General features: G+C 55.7%; 3 protein-coding genes across 8 annotated transcripts in view; 2 read left to right on the forward strand and 1 right to left on the reverse strand.

Annotated features, from left to right (window-relative positions):
- Positions 1 to 513: 513 nt before the first annotated feature.
- Positions 514 to 3,439, forward strand: LOC135186076 (uncharacterized). The gene has a single exon (XM_064163465.1). It carries the CDS (start codon positions 728 to 730, stop codon positions 2,672 to 2,674), a length of 1,947 nt encoding a protein of 648 aa, XP_064019535.1. The 5' UTR covers positions 514 to 727; the 3' UTR covers positions 2,675 to 3,439.
- Positions 3,440 to 4,590: 1,151 nt separating this feature from the next.
- On the forward strand, positions 4,591 to 8,221 carry LPXN (leupaxin). Its single transcript, XM_064163953.1, has 9 exons — positions 4,591 to 4,629; positions 5,925 to 6,073; positions 6,190 to 6,245; positions 6,603 to 6,712; positions 6,803 to 6,954; positions 7,037 to 7,210; positions 7,273 to 7,354; positions 7,551 to 7,699; positions 7,787 to 8,221. Exons 1-9 carry the CDS (start codon positions 4,617 to 4,619, stop codon positions 8,051 to 8,053), a joined length of 1,152 nt encoding a protein of 383 aa, XP_064020023.1. The 5' UTR covers positions 4,591 to 4,616; the 3' UTR covers positions 8,054 to 8,221.
- Positions 8,222 to 9,010: 789 nt separating this feature from the next.
- Positions 9,011 to 17,216, reverse strand: part of CTNND1 (catenin delta 1) — a 29,844-nt gene continuing 21,638 nt past the window's right edge. For 2 of the 6 annotated variants that reach the window (XM_064163468.1, XM_064163472.1), the window contains 13 exons: positions 16,888 to 17,005; positions 16,119 to 16,272; positions 15,717 to 15,734; positions 15,400 to 15,468; positions 13,904 to 14,031; positions 13,174 to 13,324; positions 12,703 to 12,895; positions 12,485 to 12,599; positions 11,824 to 11,911; positions 11,474 to 11,521; positions 11,243 to 11,337; positions 11,012 to 11,086; positions 9,011 to 10,809 (listed from right to left, as the gene is read on the reverse strand). In XM_064163468.1, coding sequence (XP_064019538.1) covers positions 10,798 to 10,809; positions 11,012 to 11,086; positions 11,243 to 11,337; positions 11,474 to 11,521; positions 11,824 to 11,911; positions 12,485 to 12,599; positions 12,703 to 12,895; positions 13,174 to 13,324; positions 13,904 to 14,031; positions 15,400 to 15,468; positions 15,717 to 15,734; positions 16,119 to 16,272; positions 16,888 to 17,005 — 1,264 coding nt within the window. In that variant the 3' untranslated portion in view covers positions 9,011 to 10,797. Of the gene's footprint in view, positions 11,087 to 11,242; positions 11,338 to 11,473; positions 11,522 to 11,823; positions 11,912 to 12,484; positions 12,600 to 12,702; positions 12,896 to 13,173; positions 13,325 to 13,903; positions 14,032 to 15,399; positions 15,469 to 15,716; positions 15,735 to 16,118; positions 16,273 to 16,887; positions 17,006 to 17,216 lie in introns of all 6 variants that reach the window. The other 4 variants (XM_064163469.1, XM_064163471.1, XM_064163470.1 and 1 more) reach the window with 4 other exon arrangements.

The raw sequence follows: 17,216 nt of genomic DNA on the forward strand, positions 1-17,216 counted from the left end.
CGCACCGCTCGGCCAATGGACTACGCGCCTGCGGCGGGGCCCGCCCCCTCCGCTGCTGTGCGGCCAATCAGGGGGCCCCAGCCCGCGCGCCCCGGGCGTGCGCCACGCCGCGCAGGCGCCGCTGGGGGGCCGCGCTCGCTCTCCCACTGCCCCCCCTGCCGACCCCGCCGCGGCGCCCACCCGAGCGCGGCCCCTTCAGCTGCCGCTCCGCCGGCCCGCCGCCCGCTTCGCCCCTCCGCCGTGCGGACTCCGCGGGGCGCTCGGTGCCGCCAGGCTCCCTACCGCCGCCGCTGCCTGCGCCCCTCTGCCTGCCCGCGGGTCCCGCCGCCCTGCGGGCGAGGCCTGGCAAGGGAAGCCGTTCGTCCCCAGCCCCGCGCGGCCGCTCCCTGCCGCAGGGCTGCGACGCCGCTCGCGGTTCCGGCGAGGCCTGGCGGCGGAGCCTGCTTTTGGCTGTCGCTTCTCCTTTAAGAAAAAAAAAACCGCCCCGTCGGGCGGCGGGTGAAAGTCGGTGGCAAAATGGCGGCCGGCGCAAGGGGGCGGGGCCCTGCCCTCCCGCACCGCCCCCTTCCGCCCCGCTCCGCGCCTGCGCGCGGCTCACCGGGGATGTAGTTCCCGGCGGCAGCCTGGGCGCGGCCCCGCCGGAAGCGGCCGCGGGGCACGCCGGGAGCTGCGCGGTGTCTGCCGTGCCCGCCGGGCCTGCCGAGCTGCCTGCCCCGCGGACGGCCGGATGGCGTGCGGCGGGCCTGCCCAGGGGCCCAGGCAGTGCCCCTGCGGCCGCAGGATCTCGGTAACCGATGAGCACGACCGTTGCGTTCTCTGCCTTGGAGCTGGCCACGACCCGCTGGGCTGCGGGGTCTGCGCCGGCATGGCCCCCTGCGCGGCTCGCCTTCGCGGGGAGCACCTCCGCGCCCTGCTGCAGGGCCGGCCCGGCGGTGGTACTGACCTGAACCCTGAACGGGTGAGCTGCGGAGCAGCAAAGGGGAAACCCACCAAGCGCCGGCATGATGTCGCCTTCCCTGCCCATAGTCAGGGCTCTGTGACAGCACTGCAGTCGGTTACTCCGCTGTGCCTGCCGGCAGAGCCTGGGAGAGGGGCTCCGCTGGAGGACCCGATATTGCCGTCTCCAAAACCTGAGTTGCCTCCCCAAAGCAAAACTTTGGCAGTGCCTGACAACACATGCTCCCCACAGAAGAAGCACTGTCACGTAAGAACCAAACAGAATCCAAAAGCTGCAAGCCCGCAAATGCCGAAGCCACCACCTTCAAGCGGCTCTGTGTCCCAGTCTCCACCTCATGCCCTGCACCCGCTGTCAAGACCAGAAGAACAATGTGGGGAATCTCAGTGGCTGGGCATGCTCTCAGACCTGGCCAGATCTATCCTCCTGATTGCTGAGGCTGCCTCAAGACCCAGAAAGCAACCTTCGGAGCTTGATACAGACCCTATGGTGACCTGCAGTGCAGCAAGGATGCTTTCAGAACCAAGGATGTGCTCTGGATCTCAAGAGCTGCCTTTCTCACTTGATGAAGGAGTTACCTCAAGTCGGATACCCCTTCTGCCAACGGTCTCCGACCAGCTGCTGTCATCCCCCTGTGAAACAGTCTCCCCTCACCCCACCTCACCAACGGTGGCTTGCGACTCGTCCAGCTGGAATCCAGATGTTGCTTTTGCACATGAAGATTGTTGCTCTGGTTCCTCTGGAGATGATGATTTGGCTGACCTTACCTACCATTTTAAAACAGAAGACCAAAAGGGCACTACTTCCACATCAGAAAATCCATCTTTCCCCCAGTTTTTGAAGAGATTGGCTAATCTGGTTGGGTTTAATTTAATTCCATTCCAGGAGTCGACTCTCATAGATCAGTACCTTGATCAAAAACCTTCCTGCAACAGAGTTGCTATGCCCTTGCATCCTGTCTTGGACAAGCTGGTAAAGAAAGTGTGGCAGACACCCCACGGTGTTCTTCCCGTGTCAAAGGAAATTGAGAGCAAATACATCCTCCCTGAGGACGCAGTGGGTTACATCTCTCAGCCTGCCCACAAGAGCACGGTCGTGGAAGCAGCACCAGTGAGGGAGAAAGCAAGATTGGAGCATGGATCTGCACCCCAAAACCCAGAGCTGCAGCACCTGGATTCATTCGGCCAGAGGGTTTACCAGTCAGCGGCTGCAGCTCTTCGTGTGGTGGACTATGAAGTCTACATGGCCAGAGGGCAAGTTGAGCTCTGGAAGAAAGTTTCTGTGCTAGCGAAGGAACTTCCTCAGGACCTGCGTCAGGCCTTCCAGACCATCGCTCTGGAGGGCACAGACCTGGCCAGGCATCAGCTGCGAGCAGCCTTCGATGCAGGAGATACAGCGGCAAGAGCGGCTGCCTTGGCAGTGGATGCACAACGGTCTGCTTGGCTGCAAGCCTCCAGCTTCCACGAGGAGGTCCAGACAAAGCTTGAGAACTTACCCTATACAGGGGAGAATCTGTTTGGGGAAAAGGTGGAAGCTATCCTACAAAGAGGTGAAAAGAGGCAGGCCACGCTGCGCTTCCTGCGGTCGGTGTACTGCCCCTTGGCGCCCCGCAGTGGGGCTGGGAAGGGGAAAGCCCCTCTGCATAAGCCAGCTTTCACATCCACTGTCTGTTTCAAGGGCATGCAGCGCTCTTCTGGGAAGGGTACCCCGCCACAGTAGCAGAACGAAGTGGTCTTTATTCCGTCTACAGGCAGTAAAACCAAAAGGGAATTCAAAAAGCCCGAGGTATTTAGCTGATAAATCATGTTTGGTAGACTGATCCCCACCAGTGTGAGGACCTGCTCTGCCTTTTACTTCCTTCCACTCTTGAGTTTCAAGTCCTAAACTTTGTTATTATGTATGACTAGAAGCACGTGTCCACATCTCCATTCCTCAGTTCCCAAGAGTGCTCCGGTAAACCATCTGATTGTGGAGGACTGCAGCACAGTCTGATTCTTCTTGTCAAACCCTCCAGGCTGCGGGGAGGAGTACCAAGAACCAGCCAAGTTCGGAATACAGTGGGATTCCTCTGTCCCTTTTAGCCCAAGGCAAGAGACCGGGGATCCAGGCTCCTGCAGAAGCTGTGACAGTGTGTTTTGTAAAGGCCATGCACAAACCTCCAGAGTTGGTTACCTGGGTGGCTTGAGGTTTGTTTTCAGCACAGACAGCTTGGCTGGCTCTTGGGTTTTGTCTGTCTAATGTTAATTTGTTGTTTTTCTTCCAGCTGAAATGTTTCAAGAAAGAATTTTAAGTAATGCCTGCTACTGCTATTTGTATTGTAAGTGGCTGAAAATGCTCTTTCTCTCCCTGAGGACTTGTCTAGATGAAAACCTGATAGACAGCACTTTCCAAACTTAACCCTTTTGCTGCAGGTAGCCCATGCTGTCAGCTGTGAAAGGACTTTGTATTTGTTCTTAAATAAAATCACTTTCATTGCAAACTAAACAGCCTGGTTGGGGGAAGTTATTCTCTGGTTGCTGTTGGGATTGAATTCTCCCTTGCAGGAGAGAATTCAACGCCTCTTAAAATGGGTTGGCTAAAGCAGGGTACAGAAACACAGCTCAGGTCAGGGCGCAGATACAGCCTCAAGCTACGCCAGAGGAGATTTAGGCTCGAGGTGAGGAGAAAGTTCTTCACTGAGAGAGTCATTGGACACTGGAATGGGCTGCCTGGGGAGGTGGTGGAGTCGCCGTCCCTGGGGCTGTTCAAGGCAGGATTGGACGTGGCACTTGGTGCCATGGTCTAGCCTTGAGCTCTGTGGTAAAGGGTTGGACTTGATGATCTGTGAGGTCTCTTCCAATCCTAATAATACTGTGATACTTTTGCAGTTCTTGGGCTGCTGTTTTGTAACAGGAAAATTTGCAAGGTGAAGCTCCAACTCCAGGTAGGCGCTTCCACAGTATCGCTGTTTGGGAGGGGGGAGGGGGTAAATCACTCAAATCACCAGCACAGCTCCAGCCTGCTCCTGAGCACTGTGCCTGGCTGGCAGTGATGCGCTGAACCATGCCCAGCAGCTGCCCGTGTGGCACTTCTGGGAGACTTTTAAACATCAACACAGGGAGCATTTAGAACAGCCAGCAGCTTTGGCACTACCACCAGCACCTGCACAGCTGCAGAGAGCCGAGCCCTCGTGCTCACGTTGGCTTTAAATGGCACAAAGGGCTTTGCCATTACTTGGATATACAAGAGGAGGTTCCAAAAAGCAGCCACCGAGAAGGTGAGGCTGTGTTGGGGCATGCAATGCTCTAGAGCCTGTGTCTGCTTCCATCACACCAGCACCATTGCATTTCCACCCGGTGCAGGGGTGACACTGCCTGTCACATGCAGCTGGTGGCTTCTGGAAAGGGCAACCTGACAGCCACTTTCTTCCTTCTCCAGATCCAACTTGGGGTTGCTTTTGGCTCCCCTTGCCCCAGCCTCTGACACTGCTTTCTTCCTGTTGCCCATCACGTGGCACAAAGCACACTACCCACAAAGGAAAATCTCCCCGAGTGACAAACCCCAACCCCAGAGGGGGTGGAGGCGATGCTGGAGAGCGGAACTGAAAGCCTGGGTAGCTCGGCCTGCAGCCTCGTGCCCTGCGGGTGCTGCCCCAGCCCCTGGGACCCCACGCCAAGGCAGGATGGAGGATTTAGGTAAGCTGGGGCTCTCCAGGGCCAGTCCTGCACCCAGGCTCGGTGCAGGGCCTTGCCTTTAGCAGCTCAGAGGAGCTTTGTCTTTCTGCTGCCTCAGGGTAGGGTGGGGGGGCCCTGAGCACCCTTCACTCCGATGCCCATTCCCAGTGCAGGATGTGCCCACCACAATGGTGCAGCCTTCCTGAAGTGGGAAGACTGCTTGCAGCGGGGGTCCTGCTTTCCCCTGCACCATCCCTGGCTTACCAAGAAGCGTTCCCTAGCCCTTACATTCATTCCAGCACAAACTCTGGCATGGCTGAACCTCAGTGCCTTCTGCATACCCAGAGAGGCACTTCCTGTAGTGAGCAAAGTACTCTCTGCTTTCGGCTGCTCTTTGGCAGCTCCTCGCCCTCAAGCTGGGGGCACAGGGCTATTGCCTCCACTCCAGCACAGCTGCTTCTCCACCCCCGTGTCCACCACCCTTAAACGCTTTGCTGCATTCTTGGGCTGCTCAGCCTCATGGTGTGCAGCCAGGCTTGCATCGCTGCTGCTGCTGCTGCCCCTTCCTGCCTTCAGGCACTCCATTTTTGGTTAAGCTCTAGCTCAGCCATCCGGGGTCCATCCATCCCCCGAGACAGGTGACTCGGTAGTAGACTTAATGATGGCTCTAATCATTAAGGGCACGCAAGGGCCCCGCCCTGGATCGATCCAAAAGGCTGCGAGCCTCAAACAAAGCCAACCGCACCTCTTACAGTAGAGCTGAACAATCAGACGCGTTAGGATTGCTAAGAACTGCTTAAGGGCCTTCTGCTCCTGGGTTTTCACTGTCATCGTCTTGGTCTTCCAACAACATTACTGCTTCTAGTTGAGTCTTCTCGTTGGTTTCCAGCCAATCTCTCAGCGTGTGAGAATTTTCATCTTGGTCTCTCTGTACCCAGCAGCTGTGCCTGGCAGCTGCAACTTCATCTGAGCTGTATCAATACATGTGTTAATTAAGACACTTCTATTTACGGTTAGAAACCAGTATCTCTTATGTTAAAACTTACCTCCTAGGCTGCTGGGTTAAAGTTTTCTGGAAGACAGAATTTCTGACCTAAAAACAAACAGGTAGTGAAAAATATTTAGTGAACCTCCTTACTTCACAGGGGAGACACAGCAGGGAGTGCAGCTCTGTGGCTGCCCCTCTACATCATGCAGCACAGCCCCTAGGGGATCTGGCACCTGGTTGTGGTGGTGCTGCTTTTGCTCCTGACTAGCAGAGAGTCAGTTTGGGGAGTGCAGAGGCAGTGGCAGCTGACCTGGGTCTCTCTGCACAGATGCTCTTCTGGCAGAACTCGAGCAGAGCTCTCGCCCAACCTCTAAGGACAGCAGGCTGCAGGTGCTGAGCTCCTTCAAGCAGGATCCAGTCCCAGATGAGCCCCCCAGCCTTTGTGGCCGTGAACCTCTTGCCTCAGCAGCCCAGAAGGTAATGCCTCAACACAGCCAAGACCTCATGACTAAGGGGGGATGGTTCCAGGCAGGCAGTGAAGAGTGTCTGGGGAAGCACCCTGCAGGCTTTGCTGCAAAGGTTTGTCCTTCTAGGTGCAGATGCCACCTCAGGCTCAGCCTCTACAAGATACTTCGATGACAGCATCCAGGTAAAATATGGCAGTAGGAGAGCAAAGCCGTCTGGGGCTCCACTTTCCATTGCTTGGATACATCCTCCAGGGGCACCTGACCTCCTACACATCATCCCAAAAATCAGGTCCACAAGCTGGGGCCAGGGGGATGGTATCCTGCATCTTTACAGCACTGCTGGAGCAAGGGTTGGGCTTCTAAACAGCCCTGCTCCAGTCACATACGTCCACCCCTGGACAGAATGCCCCCAGGGAGGTCCCACATCCCCTCCTGTAGGGAAAGGGCAGCATCTTTTGGGGGTGGACAGTTCTCAGTCCCAGGTACTTCCTGACTCTGGAGTGAAAGCCACAGCATCCATCTCTCTCTGCTGTACCCAGCAGTCCCATACCAGTCCCACAGTTGCTGCACTCCTCGCCCCCACCCACCGCAGCAGCCCAGCAGCTGGATGAGCTCCTGGCTGACCTGGGCCACATGCAGAGCAAGGTGAGCCTTGTCTCAGGGAAAAGGAGACTGGGGGCCTGGCCCTCACCAGACCCTCAATGCCCTGTGTATTGGCAGCCGGGCTGCTTCCTGGCAGAGGCTGCGGGGGAAGGAGCCAAGGTGCCAGCAGAGTCCTCATCCTCACTGGATAACATGCTGGGCAACCTCACCCAGGACCTGCAAGAGCTGGGCATCACAGCTACCCCCGCAGGCATCTGTGCCACCTGCCACAAGCCCATTGTCGGCAAGGTGAGTCCCCATCCTCCACCCTGGCACTCTTCTCTCCTCAGATCCTGACATCGCCTGGAGCTGTTCTCCCTCCTCCTTACAGGTACTCACAGCCCTAGGTAAAACCTGGCACCCTGAGCACTTCACCTGTGCCTGCTGCGGGAAGGAGCTGGGCAGCCAACCCTTCTTTGAGCGGGAGGGGCAGGCATACTGTGAGGAGGACTATCACCAAGCCTTTGCCCCCCGCTGTGCCTACTGCGCCGGCCCTATCCGTGAGGTAAGACAGCCCTTGGCTTCCCCTGTCACCCAGCCTCTGCCTCACCTTTCATCTTCCTGCAGAAAGTTCTCACAGCCCTGGACCAGACTTGGCATCCTGAGCACTTCTTCTGCACTCACTGTGGGAAGGTGTTTGGAGAGGATGGTATGTGCCAGGGGACAGGTCCCCTTTGCTCTTACCCCAGGTATCCCCTCCAAAGCCCAGCCCTCACCCCTATTACCCCATCTAACATCATCTCATGGGGTTTTTTCCCTAGCCCATTGCCTCTTGTCCTGGGCACCCCCCACAGGCATGCCCCATTGTGAGCCTTGGGGTGCCCACCCTAACGTTCCCCCCACAGGTTTCCTCGAGCAAAACAAGAAGCCCTACTGCCACCAAGACTTCCTGGCCCTGTTTGCCCCAAAATGCCAGGGCTGCGAGCGCCCTGTGACAGGCAACTACCTGTCAGCCATGCAGGGTGCCTGGCACCCTGAGTGCTTCGTGTGCGCGGTGAGTGGGCAGCAGGCTGAGTACAGCCGCCGGGACAAGCACGTCCCTGAGGCTGTGCCAACCTTCTCCATCTCCTTCCTCCACCAGGAGTGCCTGAGCAGCTTCGCTGGCAGCTCCTTCTTCGAGCTGGAGGGGCGGCCCTACTGCGAGCTGCACTTCCACCAGCGGCAGGGCAGCATCTGCCACGGCTGTGGCCGCCCCGTGACCGGCCGCTGCATCACAGCCGCGGGGCGCAAGTACCACCCCGAGCACTTCGTCTGTGCCTACTGCCAGCGACAGCTGCAGAAGGGCAATGTCCACGAGAACAGCAACAAATTGTACTGCCAGACCTGCCACAAGAAGCTCTTTCTCTGACCCCTCAGTCTAGAGGGTCCCTGGTATATCTTCCCCACGCCCAGTACTTTCCCTGCCAGGTCAGCCCTGGCATCGTCCCTGCTAAGCTAAACACACCTCACATTGTCCTTGCCAAGCACACACAACCTGGAGCACTGGGCCCTTGACCTTTGAAAGCAATAAAACAGCTGTCCCTGCCTTTGCTCTGTTCACTAATGGCCTTGGGGATGAGGGTACAAGGCAAGGTGGGAGGGCTAGAGGGTCCCTGTGCCACGGGTGCATCACATCCCCCTCTCCCAAGGTGCTGAAGCCAAGTGTGACACTCACATCCACCTTTTCCCCCTGACCAAGCAGACAGCAGCCCTGGTCTCCCAGATCCAGCTGTGCTGCATCATGCACAAACTCAGCACCACCCCTAGCCCACACCACAGGGCAAAGACTTGCTCTGCGCTCTAGTGAAGTCTTTCCAAAAGCAAGGCTGCCTTACAGCAGAAACCAGAAACCTGCTCTCCCTAAAAGGTATTCCCACAAAGCTCCAGACTTTCCTATACTATTTCACCCACCTATGCCTGTGAAAACAGAGAGCTTGACCTGCTCTTTGAGCCTGGCTTCGTGTGTTTGAAGCCCAGTCCTCCTCTTCCAGAGCAGCCCTGGCTAAAGGGCTCCCCCCCACCCCAGCAAGGTTTCTTCACTTGTGCAGCCTACCTGCAACCAGAGGTGAGGGAAGATTCAGGGAAAGGCTGCCCGATCTGGATGCTCCGCAGAAGGAAGCTTTCACCTGTCTCCCAAGCATCCTGCAAAGGTGGTGTGAGCTCAGCCCACAAAGCAATCAGACTTCTTATTGTCCCCTCCCATCTTTTGCTAGAAGGAGAAGGAAAACGAAGGGTTTGCCCCCAAGAGGCATCTCTGAGAAATGACTGTGGGTCACAGGTGCAGGACTAAGAGGCTCAGGTGGAAGGCAGAGCTGGAAGGCAGACAGACACTTTAAAAACTTTATTTATATAAAAAAAATCATTTTGTTTTAAAAGCGTTACAAGAGTGTGCACAGGAATCAAAGAACTGCTTCTGCTGCTCCCCACTCCCCTCCGTGCTGGCCCCCCCCTCCCTGCCAGGGTAGGGGAGGAGGGAAGAGAAGCATTTTTGTTTCTTTTTCTTTTTTTTTTTGGTTCATTGGAAATTAAAAATAAAAAAAAAGGAATTAGTGTTTTACATATTTAGAGGAAAATAGAAGAGTTAGACCACAGAACAAAACCAAACCAAGCTGAGGTGGGGCTGGAGTCAGGAAGGGCTCAGCCAGAGCTGGGAGGCGCTTTAGGGCAGGAGCAAGGCACCAAGTTCTGCCCTCTGCAGCCTCCCCATTCCCTAAACAAGCCCATGCTTAGAGGAAACCCCATAATGGGGAGGGCTCCTGATCCAGTTTGCAGCCTCCTACAGAGGCTTCCAGTTGTAAAGGGAACCCAAAGGCTTCCCTAAAGATCACAGCACTTTGATATGCTCCCACCACCACAGCAGAGGGGAGGAAGATGTGTACATCCCAGCTTCTCCAGTAGCCCAGTCTTCCCAGGACAGGGTGCAGACGAGACCCCTGCATCCCATCAGTGAGAGGAGGATGTGTGTGTGTGTGCTGGGATTCCCCCTCCCTGGAAGAGGCTTCCAGCCCCACTGCAGACAGCTAAGGCTCCCAGTGGGGAAGAGCTCAGCCCTGCCAGAATTCCAGGAACGCCCCTTCCCCAGCGAAGAAGCCAAACAGTACGATTCAAAGAGCTATTTCACAGTGGCAAAAGAAAGGCACGTGTCAAGAGTCAGAGGGGCACCGCCGCGGGCAGCCGGCGTGCGGGAGAGAGAGGGGGGATCCTGGCTCTGCCTGCTTGCAGCCCTGCCAGCGCCTGCTCCTCACACCTGGCACACACAGTACGCCTCAAGAAGCTGGCCTCTTCCCAAAAGCCGTGCTGCATCTCCTCCTTCCACACAGACCCATCACCTCCCGTGCAGGGAGGGCCATCCCAAACACCCTAGACAGACCATTTTCCCTACCTAAGGATCACTACTTGCAGTCACTGGGTAGGGACCAGAAGCCCCATACAGACCTTTCTGCAGGACTCAAAGCCAGATCCCCCCTTCCTGTGCCCCCAAAGCCGCATCTAGAGCAAAGCAAGAGAAGTTATTGCTGTTTCTCCTTCCCGTCACCCCCCACGACGACTCCAGCCTCCCTCACCCCTAGTCTCACCACCACCAGGGAGGGATGCTCCCATTGTCCCCACGGCCCTGGTTAAAGAGTGATCTCACAGAAAAATATATCCTCTAGGCAACAAAACGCCCCATAAAACCAAAAAAGGCAGCGACTGAGGTCCCAGTCTGTCCCTGCAGGTGTCTGCTCGGCAGAGGGAAGGCATGGGAGAGAAGGCAGCTCCTGGTCAAGGCAGGGATCCCGAGTCCTTTTGCAGCACGACACCAGCTGACCCGGCAGCGGCAGAGCAGGAGGGTTTTACTCTCTGAAGGAAGGTGGTGGTGGACAGGAAGGAGGAGTTATTGGTTGAGGTGTCCCAGAAGAGGGAGGTGCAGCAGTCTAGAAGAGGCAGAGTGGGTGGGGCTGCCCCTGTGGGACCAGGCCCAGTCGTTTGGCTGGCTAGTTGGCACAAACAGTCCAGCAACATATTCCAAACTAAGACAAAAGTCGGTCCATTCCACCACGAAGAGCGTTTTATATATATATTTATATATATAATATATTATCAACCCAAACTGAGTGGAGGCAGGGACCTCAGCTAGATCTTCTGCTGTGGAGAGAGAAGGAGAGATGTTAGCACACCCAGAGAGTGAGCGAGCGAGCAGCAGGAGTATGACCACGGCCCCAATGGATCAGGCATTGATTGGAGAGAGCAGTGATCAAAGCAGAATTTTGGCTGGCCAAAGCACCCCTCACAGAGCAGCAGGACCTGTCACCACTGCTCAGACCGGGCAGGATGCTGCAGGACATACCGACACAGGGACATACATGGCAGCATCCTCCTCCACCTCCTCTATCTCAGGCTGTGGTTCCTGCCCCTCCTCCTGCTGCAGACACACGGTGGGGTTAGTAGGGGCAGTGAAGCAGGATGGGGGTGTTAGTTGAGACCAGATCTCCCCTCCTCCAGCCAGCTAGGACAGTGATGTGTCATCATCCCCTGCACCTCAGTCCCACCGAGTCCCTCACTAGGAACTGCTGCTCACCATCAAGGGCACTGCCTTCACAGGCTCCATGTCTCCGAGGTCACCAGATCGGTTCAGTGTCCTGCTGTGGTCCCTCTCGTTGAGTGTGGAATAGTCTGGAGCAGGAAAGGGGACAGTCATGCCACTTTCATGAGAGGCATCATCATCCCCAAAGGAGATGTGAGCTCTGACCCCTCCCAGCACATCAAGGAAGGTGTGGCCAAACACCCCCAATTCCACTCCCTCTCTTACCTGGCCCCATGTTGCTCATCTGGATCTCCTCCCGGGAGGATTTCTTGTCTGCAAGCATCAGAGAACAGCAGATCAGCCATTGCCCCACAGGCAGCAGAACCACCACTGCCTAGCCCAGCTAGAGAAGCCCAGACCCAGCTTCAGCACTGTTGACCCAAGGATGCTACAGGATCTATGCTAGCTGCATGTATTGTTTCTAGTCCTGAGAAGACAACTGATGGCCTTGTGTGAGCAGCTGTGGCTGCCAAGAAAGTCAGGGCTGAAGAGCAAGGAGGGGACAAAGGCCAGATGCCCTGGGTACAAGGCAGCAGGATGACAGTTGGGGTAAGTGCTCAGGGGAAGGCACATACCTGTTTTTTGGTTCCTGTCGATGAGAGGCGAGGTGCTGTCATCAAATGAGTTGCCTCTTTGGGTCCGAGATGCATTGCTCAGGTTCACCTGAAGCATCAGAGAGTGACCACTCACATCCTGGCCCAGACATTCTTTCTTCATCAGCACATCCTATTCCTCTATCCCCTAACATCAGGACAGAGGCAGGAACCCTCCCCACATCCTTTGAGCAAGGGGCCTGAAGCAAACAGAAGGTGTTCCAGAACCCCTGGCTGCAGCCACATTAGAGTGGAGATGGCCTGCCCAGACTGGGTCAGGGCAGCACACAGACCCTAAGCAGCAACGACAGTCCCAGCTTTCATGAACAAAACTGAACCCTGGAGAACCTTATTTTTCAGCACTAGCAGTGGCTTTTAGTGCTGCAAACTTTGCAGCCTGCAGATCTTCAAGATCTGCACACTCACATGGGATCCAGGACTTAAAAAAGGTTTATGGAGCGGTTCTTTAGCAGAGACTTCCTGACAGCTATTCAATGAGAAGTAGTAGAGTGGACACCTTCAAGGGTCTCCAAACCTACTGGGTAAAGCAAGCACTGATATCCAACACACCCTTCTCCCCGCTACACAACCCTACCTACTATCCCAGCCACAACAAGGCACCTCTGTTCCCCTTTCTCCATACCTGGAAATCTGACTTCTTCCAACCTTCCTTCTCGAGGGGCTTCCGCAGCTCTTTGTATCCCCAGATTGTCTGCAAGACCAGGGCAGCTGCTCTGACTTCTCGCTCTGACCGGTTCCTAGAAAGAGGTGAGGGAAGCGATGATGACGACCCACAGCTTTGAGAACGGTCCTGGAGAAGCCCTTCTCTGCCCCTTGTGCTACCCCTCAAGCACAGCCTACCCAGATTTGTTGATCAGCACCAACTTCTCAATCCCCTGCGTTTCTCGCAGCTTCTTGGCAGCCTCAAGGTTGTCTACAATTACTTCGTTGATGGTGTTTAGGATTGACACCACTGTGTCCTCAGACAAGTTTTTGGCTGGAGTCTGCTGGCCTCCAGGCAGGTTCTTCACTAGGTTAGGGATGGCATGTTTACCTGAGATGGGGAAAAAGCTTGGCATCAGCAAGCAATGAAAAGGACTGTAGAAAGATCAGGGAGAGGTGACTGGTTTGCATGTCCCTCAGCAGAGCTCAGCACATGCTCCTCTGGGAGAGAAGCAGCAGGCAGACGCTGGGCTGATGCCATGCCCACACACTTCCCCACAACGCCATGCCCACACGCTCCCCCCACAGGCTTCTCCAGCTGCCAGCGGCAGGAAGAAGTTCCCGACTAACCCAGCTGGAGCAGGATGCCCTCTCCTCCACAGCCCTCACCTATCAGCTCCTTGTTCCTCAAGTCGACAGCCAGGTTGCGCAGGGCTCCGGAGGCAGCTTTCACCACGCGCTCGCTGTCGTGGGTCAGGAGGTCTGCGATGGCAGAGAGCCCTTTCTCCTGGCGCAGCGCCGAGCGGATGCAGCGGCCGTACTGCAGGGCAGAGGCAAAGCACTGCGCTGGCACCTGGGCAGGCTCAGGCCCTCCCAACTCCTGGGGACGCTGCTGTGAACCTTGCCACCTACCCTTGTCTTGGGAACTGAGCCTTCTTGGCTTCACCCGCAGTGAGACAGGCTGCAAAGGGCCCACTCCTGCCCAGAGACCTCCCTGCAGGCCAGGCAAGAAACACTCCCCAGGTACTCTTCCCATAGGGGCAAATGGAATGCAGGTCAAGGGCTGTAGAGCAGCCCCAAATCTTCATCCCCTTCCCTCAGATCCCAGAAGGGAAGGAAGGGCAGGAAGCCAGCTGCAAGCAGAGACACAGCCAGACCACCCTTGGGACTGCAGCTGGCAGGAAGCACAGGGCCTCTTAATAGCATAGGAGAGACCTGATCCACACCTGAACAGTATCTTCTTGGGCAGTGAGTCACTGACGCAGTGACAGCCTGAAACAGCAGAGCCTTGGCCATCTGCAACTCTGCTGGCACCCCAAGGGTGATGTTGCCAGCTCCCCAAAGTCCCCTTCTCAGCAAGACAGATGGATGTGGACACAGCCAGCTCTGAGGCACTCACCGTCCAGCTGCCAGCACACAGGTTCTGAATGGCTCCTGCTGAAGCCTCGAGGATGGCTGGAGTCTTGCTTTCCTTTAGAAGGGAGATGTATATCCGGACTACTTCTGGCTGGAACAGGAGCTCATAGCCTGCAGGACAGGTTGGAAGTACTTAAGGGCTCTGCTGGCATCCAATTCAAAGGAGCACTGCTGGGCAGACGAGGCTGGAGGTTGTCGTCCAGGCTAACTGCCCCCCTGGAGGCTGGATCCTTCCTACAGAGGGGACCAAGATGTCCCACAGGAGCAGAACCCCCAGCACCAGCCCTTATCAGGGATGCCATGGCTGCTGCCCACAGTTCCCAACACACCACTGCAACTCAGGAGATATAGGAACTAAGTTGAAGCACTGCTGCCATCAGCAAGGAGACCTCAACTTCAGTACCCAACCCAGGCAAGGCATGCAGAGGGCAACAAATCTGGCAGCCAGCGCTGTGATGGAGAAAGGCTGAGCCCATATTTTCAGTAGGAGGAAAGGAAAACACCCCAAGCAAATGGCCAACAATGCCACGTTGGACTTCAGCTCATCCTGACAGACTGAAGGCACCAGGTCTCCTGCCCTCTACTACCCTAGCAAGCAGGCAGGGATCAGGCCTTCAAGGGTTAACTCTTCCACGGAAATGCATGCCCAGAAGTAGCTTCTAAAGCAGCAATGAGATTGCACTTTACAGCTGTGAGGCTGTTTTCCATCCAGTTCTCTGCCCTTAGCTGTAGTAAGGCATATCTCCAGCACTTAAAAGACAGAGCAGATGATTTCTCAGGCCTCCACCAGAGACAGCTGCCGACTCTTCCCACAGCCTGAGGAATCATCGCTGCATATTTGAGCTGCTCACAAGATCAGGTCCATCTTAAGTTTCCTTGTGATACTTCTAGCTTGACTCTTCATACTCACGGGAGTATCAGGGGCCTGCCAGGAGCCACAAGGCATTTTGGGGCAGGAGGAGCTGAATAAGCCCTAGACTAATGCCAACTGCTTGGCCAGACAGAGAAGGGACACGATTCACAGACTTCTGGGTGTACTCAGAGGCTTCTTGGATTGACCTTTCTGCATGCTCATGTGGGAGAACACCAAGGCAGGGGTTTCTGGCTTTCAACCCTGCCTGCTTCTCACACTCAAAGGAAAGCAAGCAAGAGGGCAATTGTGCTGAGAAGTCTGAGGCCACCTCAGAGGGGCTAAATCTTCCTAGGGCTGTGCCTCAGTCCACAGGCCAATCATTCCCACTGGATGCACAGGAATCCTGTCTGGAGGCAGTGCTGACCTGCTCCAAGCATCCTCACAACTGTCTATGGCACAGCTAACAGGCACTTGGGCAGCCAGGAACATACCTCCTCCAAACCAGCCCTCTGACCACTTGAGAGGCTTACTTCCATGGGAAATCCATGTTACTTGCTCCTCTGCTGCACAGCCTGGGGAAAAGCAATCCTGCATGCCAAGCCCTGTGCAAGCACTAAGGAACATACCTTTGGCTGGAGTTGTCCTCTTGGGAAAATCCACTGCATCAATACCAGGCTCTTCTGGGAGCTTTTTACCTTCAAAAGGTAAACGGGGATGTAAGACATCTCCTCTCTCCACCCACCTCAGCCCAACAGCTCTTTGCTAGAGTAACAAGCTCAGAGAGACGAGGTGAAGCTAAGCCACCAGCATGTCCCAGGAGGGAGATGTCAAAGGCAGTAGCCACGCTGCAGGCAGTATGTGCCCAGCTAGTGGGAATGACAAAGAGCTAGAGAAAGAGCACCAAATTAAACCATGGAGAAATTAAAACCAAGAGCACACTCACCTCTGGAGAACCACTCGTCTATTGGCGAAGCGGAGAAGAGGACAGGAGAGAGGGGAGGCAGGAGGAGAAGTGCCAACAGCATCATGGGGCAGATCATTTGGCAAGAAAGCAAAGGGAAGGGGCAACACAGGAGAAAAGGGAAGGTGTGGAGTTAGAGGACATCTATCAATCACCATCCCACCACCACAGAAGCCCACCATTAGCTTGTGACAAATGCTCTGGGTAAGCCAAGCAGTTCCCAAAGCCAGAGAAGGCACAGACCACCACACCTCCAGAGAAAGCTGCAGTTAGCCTTCACACAGATGCCAGAGTAGGAGCAGCGACCCCAAACCACCCTCAAACTCCAATGTAGTAGATCTGTCTTGGTCCCATCTCCCTGCATGCTGCTGCCAGCAAACAAACCTTTGCCCTTCTTGGTGCCAAAGCAGCTTGCAGCTTGGGGCCCAGCATTGCTGGCAGGGACCACAGGTGTCTCCTGGTAGTGTTCAGCATGGGGGATCTCACGGTGGACTTGGTAGGACAAGTTTCTCAGCAGACACACACAGTTCTCCACCAGCTAGAGAGAAATTCAGAGAGTCTGTCTTGGAGCAGGCACATGCCCATCCCACATCTCTCACCAAGGTTCTGCAACCTACAGTCAGGCCACGGAGGGGCTGAACTGGAGACCAGGGAGATACACAGCTCAGAGTTGGGGCACACCTCCCATCTTAAAGCAGGCATGAATTCACACTATGCTGGGACAAAAATCTCTGACATATACATGAAAGGTCTAAGGAAAGGCTCAAGGAAAATTCAAACCAATGCCTTGTCCAGGTGCATCAGGAGCATGGAGGTAAGCGACACCAGCAGAGCCCTGCTGGAGGGCCAACATTCCTCCTGCAAGCTGCAGGCTGATTACCAAGCATCTCCTGGTCAGACAGCACCCTGCTCACACCCCATACAGGCTTTCTCTTCCCAAGTAGAGACCATAGAGAGGCACAAACCTAGACTGGGTTTTCCTGAGCTAGTCCCATCAGAGCAAACCCCTCCCTGATGAAGATTTCCCTTGTCCATTCTTCACTCATCCTGGGATGAGCACAGCTTCAGCCAGCATGAACAGCAGAGCACTACTAGAGCTGGTTGACAAGGGCAGAGCCCTAAAATGCACCCCAACAAGCCCCGACTGTGGTACCTTGCTGTCTGAGTCCTTCTGGCCAATCTCAGACTGGACAATGTAGATCAGGGCATCCACCAGCCCATCACACTCCCTCAGCTTCCGACGGGCCTCACTCCGCTCTGAGCTCACGTTCCTGATAGGCAGGAGAGAACAGTCATGGGGCAGACAGATGAGGGCAGGTGAGGAGCAGCCCACACCCTGCAGAGCTCAAAACAGGTAAGATCCTACACACCCCTCCATTAAGAAAACCTCCTCCAGAATCATGGCCTGCATCACTAGTAGCTGTCCCACGACAGCAGCTCCTCCACACATCTCCTTTGGCAGTCTCAGAAAGCCACCAGGAA

The sequence above is a fragment of the Pogoniulus pusillus genome, chromosome 24 (assembly GCF_015220805.1).
Source record: "Pogoniulus pusillus isolate bPogPus1 chromosome 24, bPogPus1.pri, whole genome shotgun sequence".
Lineage (NCBI taxonomy): Eukaryota > Metazoa > Chordata > Aves > Piciformes > Lybiidae > Pogoniulus > Pogoniulus pusillus.

Coding starts and splice junctions, on each gene's coding strand:
- LOC135186076 (XM_064163465.1), top strand. CDS start 728: ATGGCGTGCGGCGGGCCTGCCCAGGGGCCCAGGCAGTGCCCCTGCGGC.
- LPXN (XM_064163953.1), top strand. Junction 6,246..6,602: donor ACTTCGATGACAGCATCCAG/GTAAAATATGGC, acceptor TGCTGTACCCAG/CAGTCCCATACCAGTCCCAC. Junction 7,700..7,786: donor CTGAGTGCTTCGTGTGCGCG/GTGAGTGGGCAG, acceptor TTCCTCCACCAG/GAGTGCCTGAGCAGCTTCGC.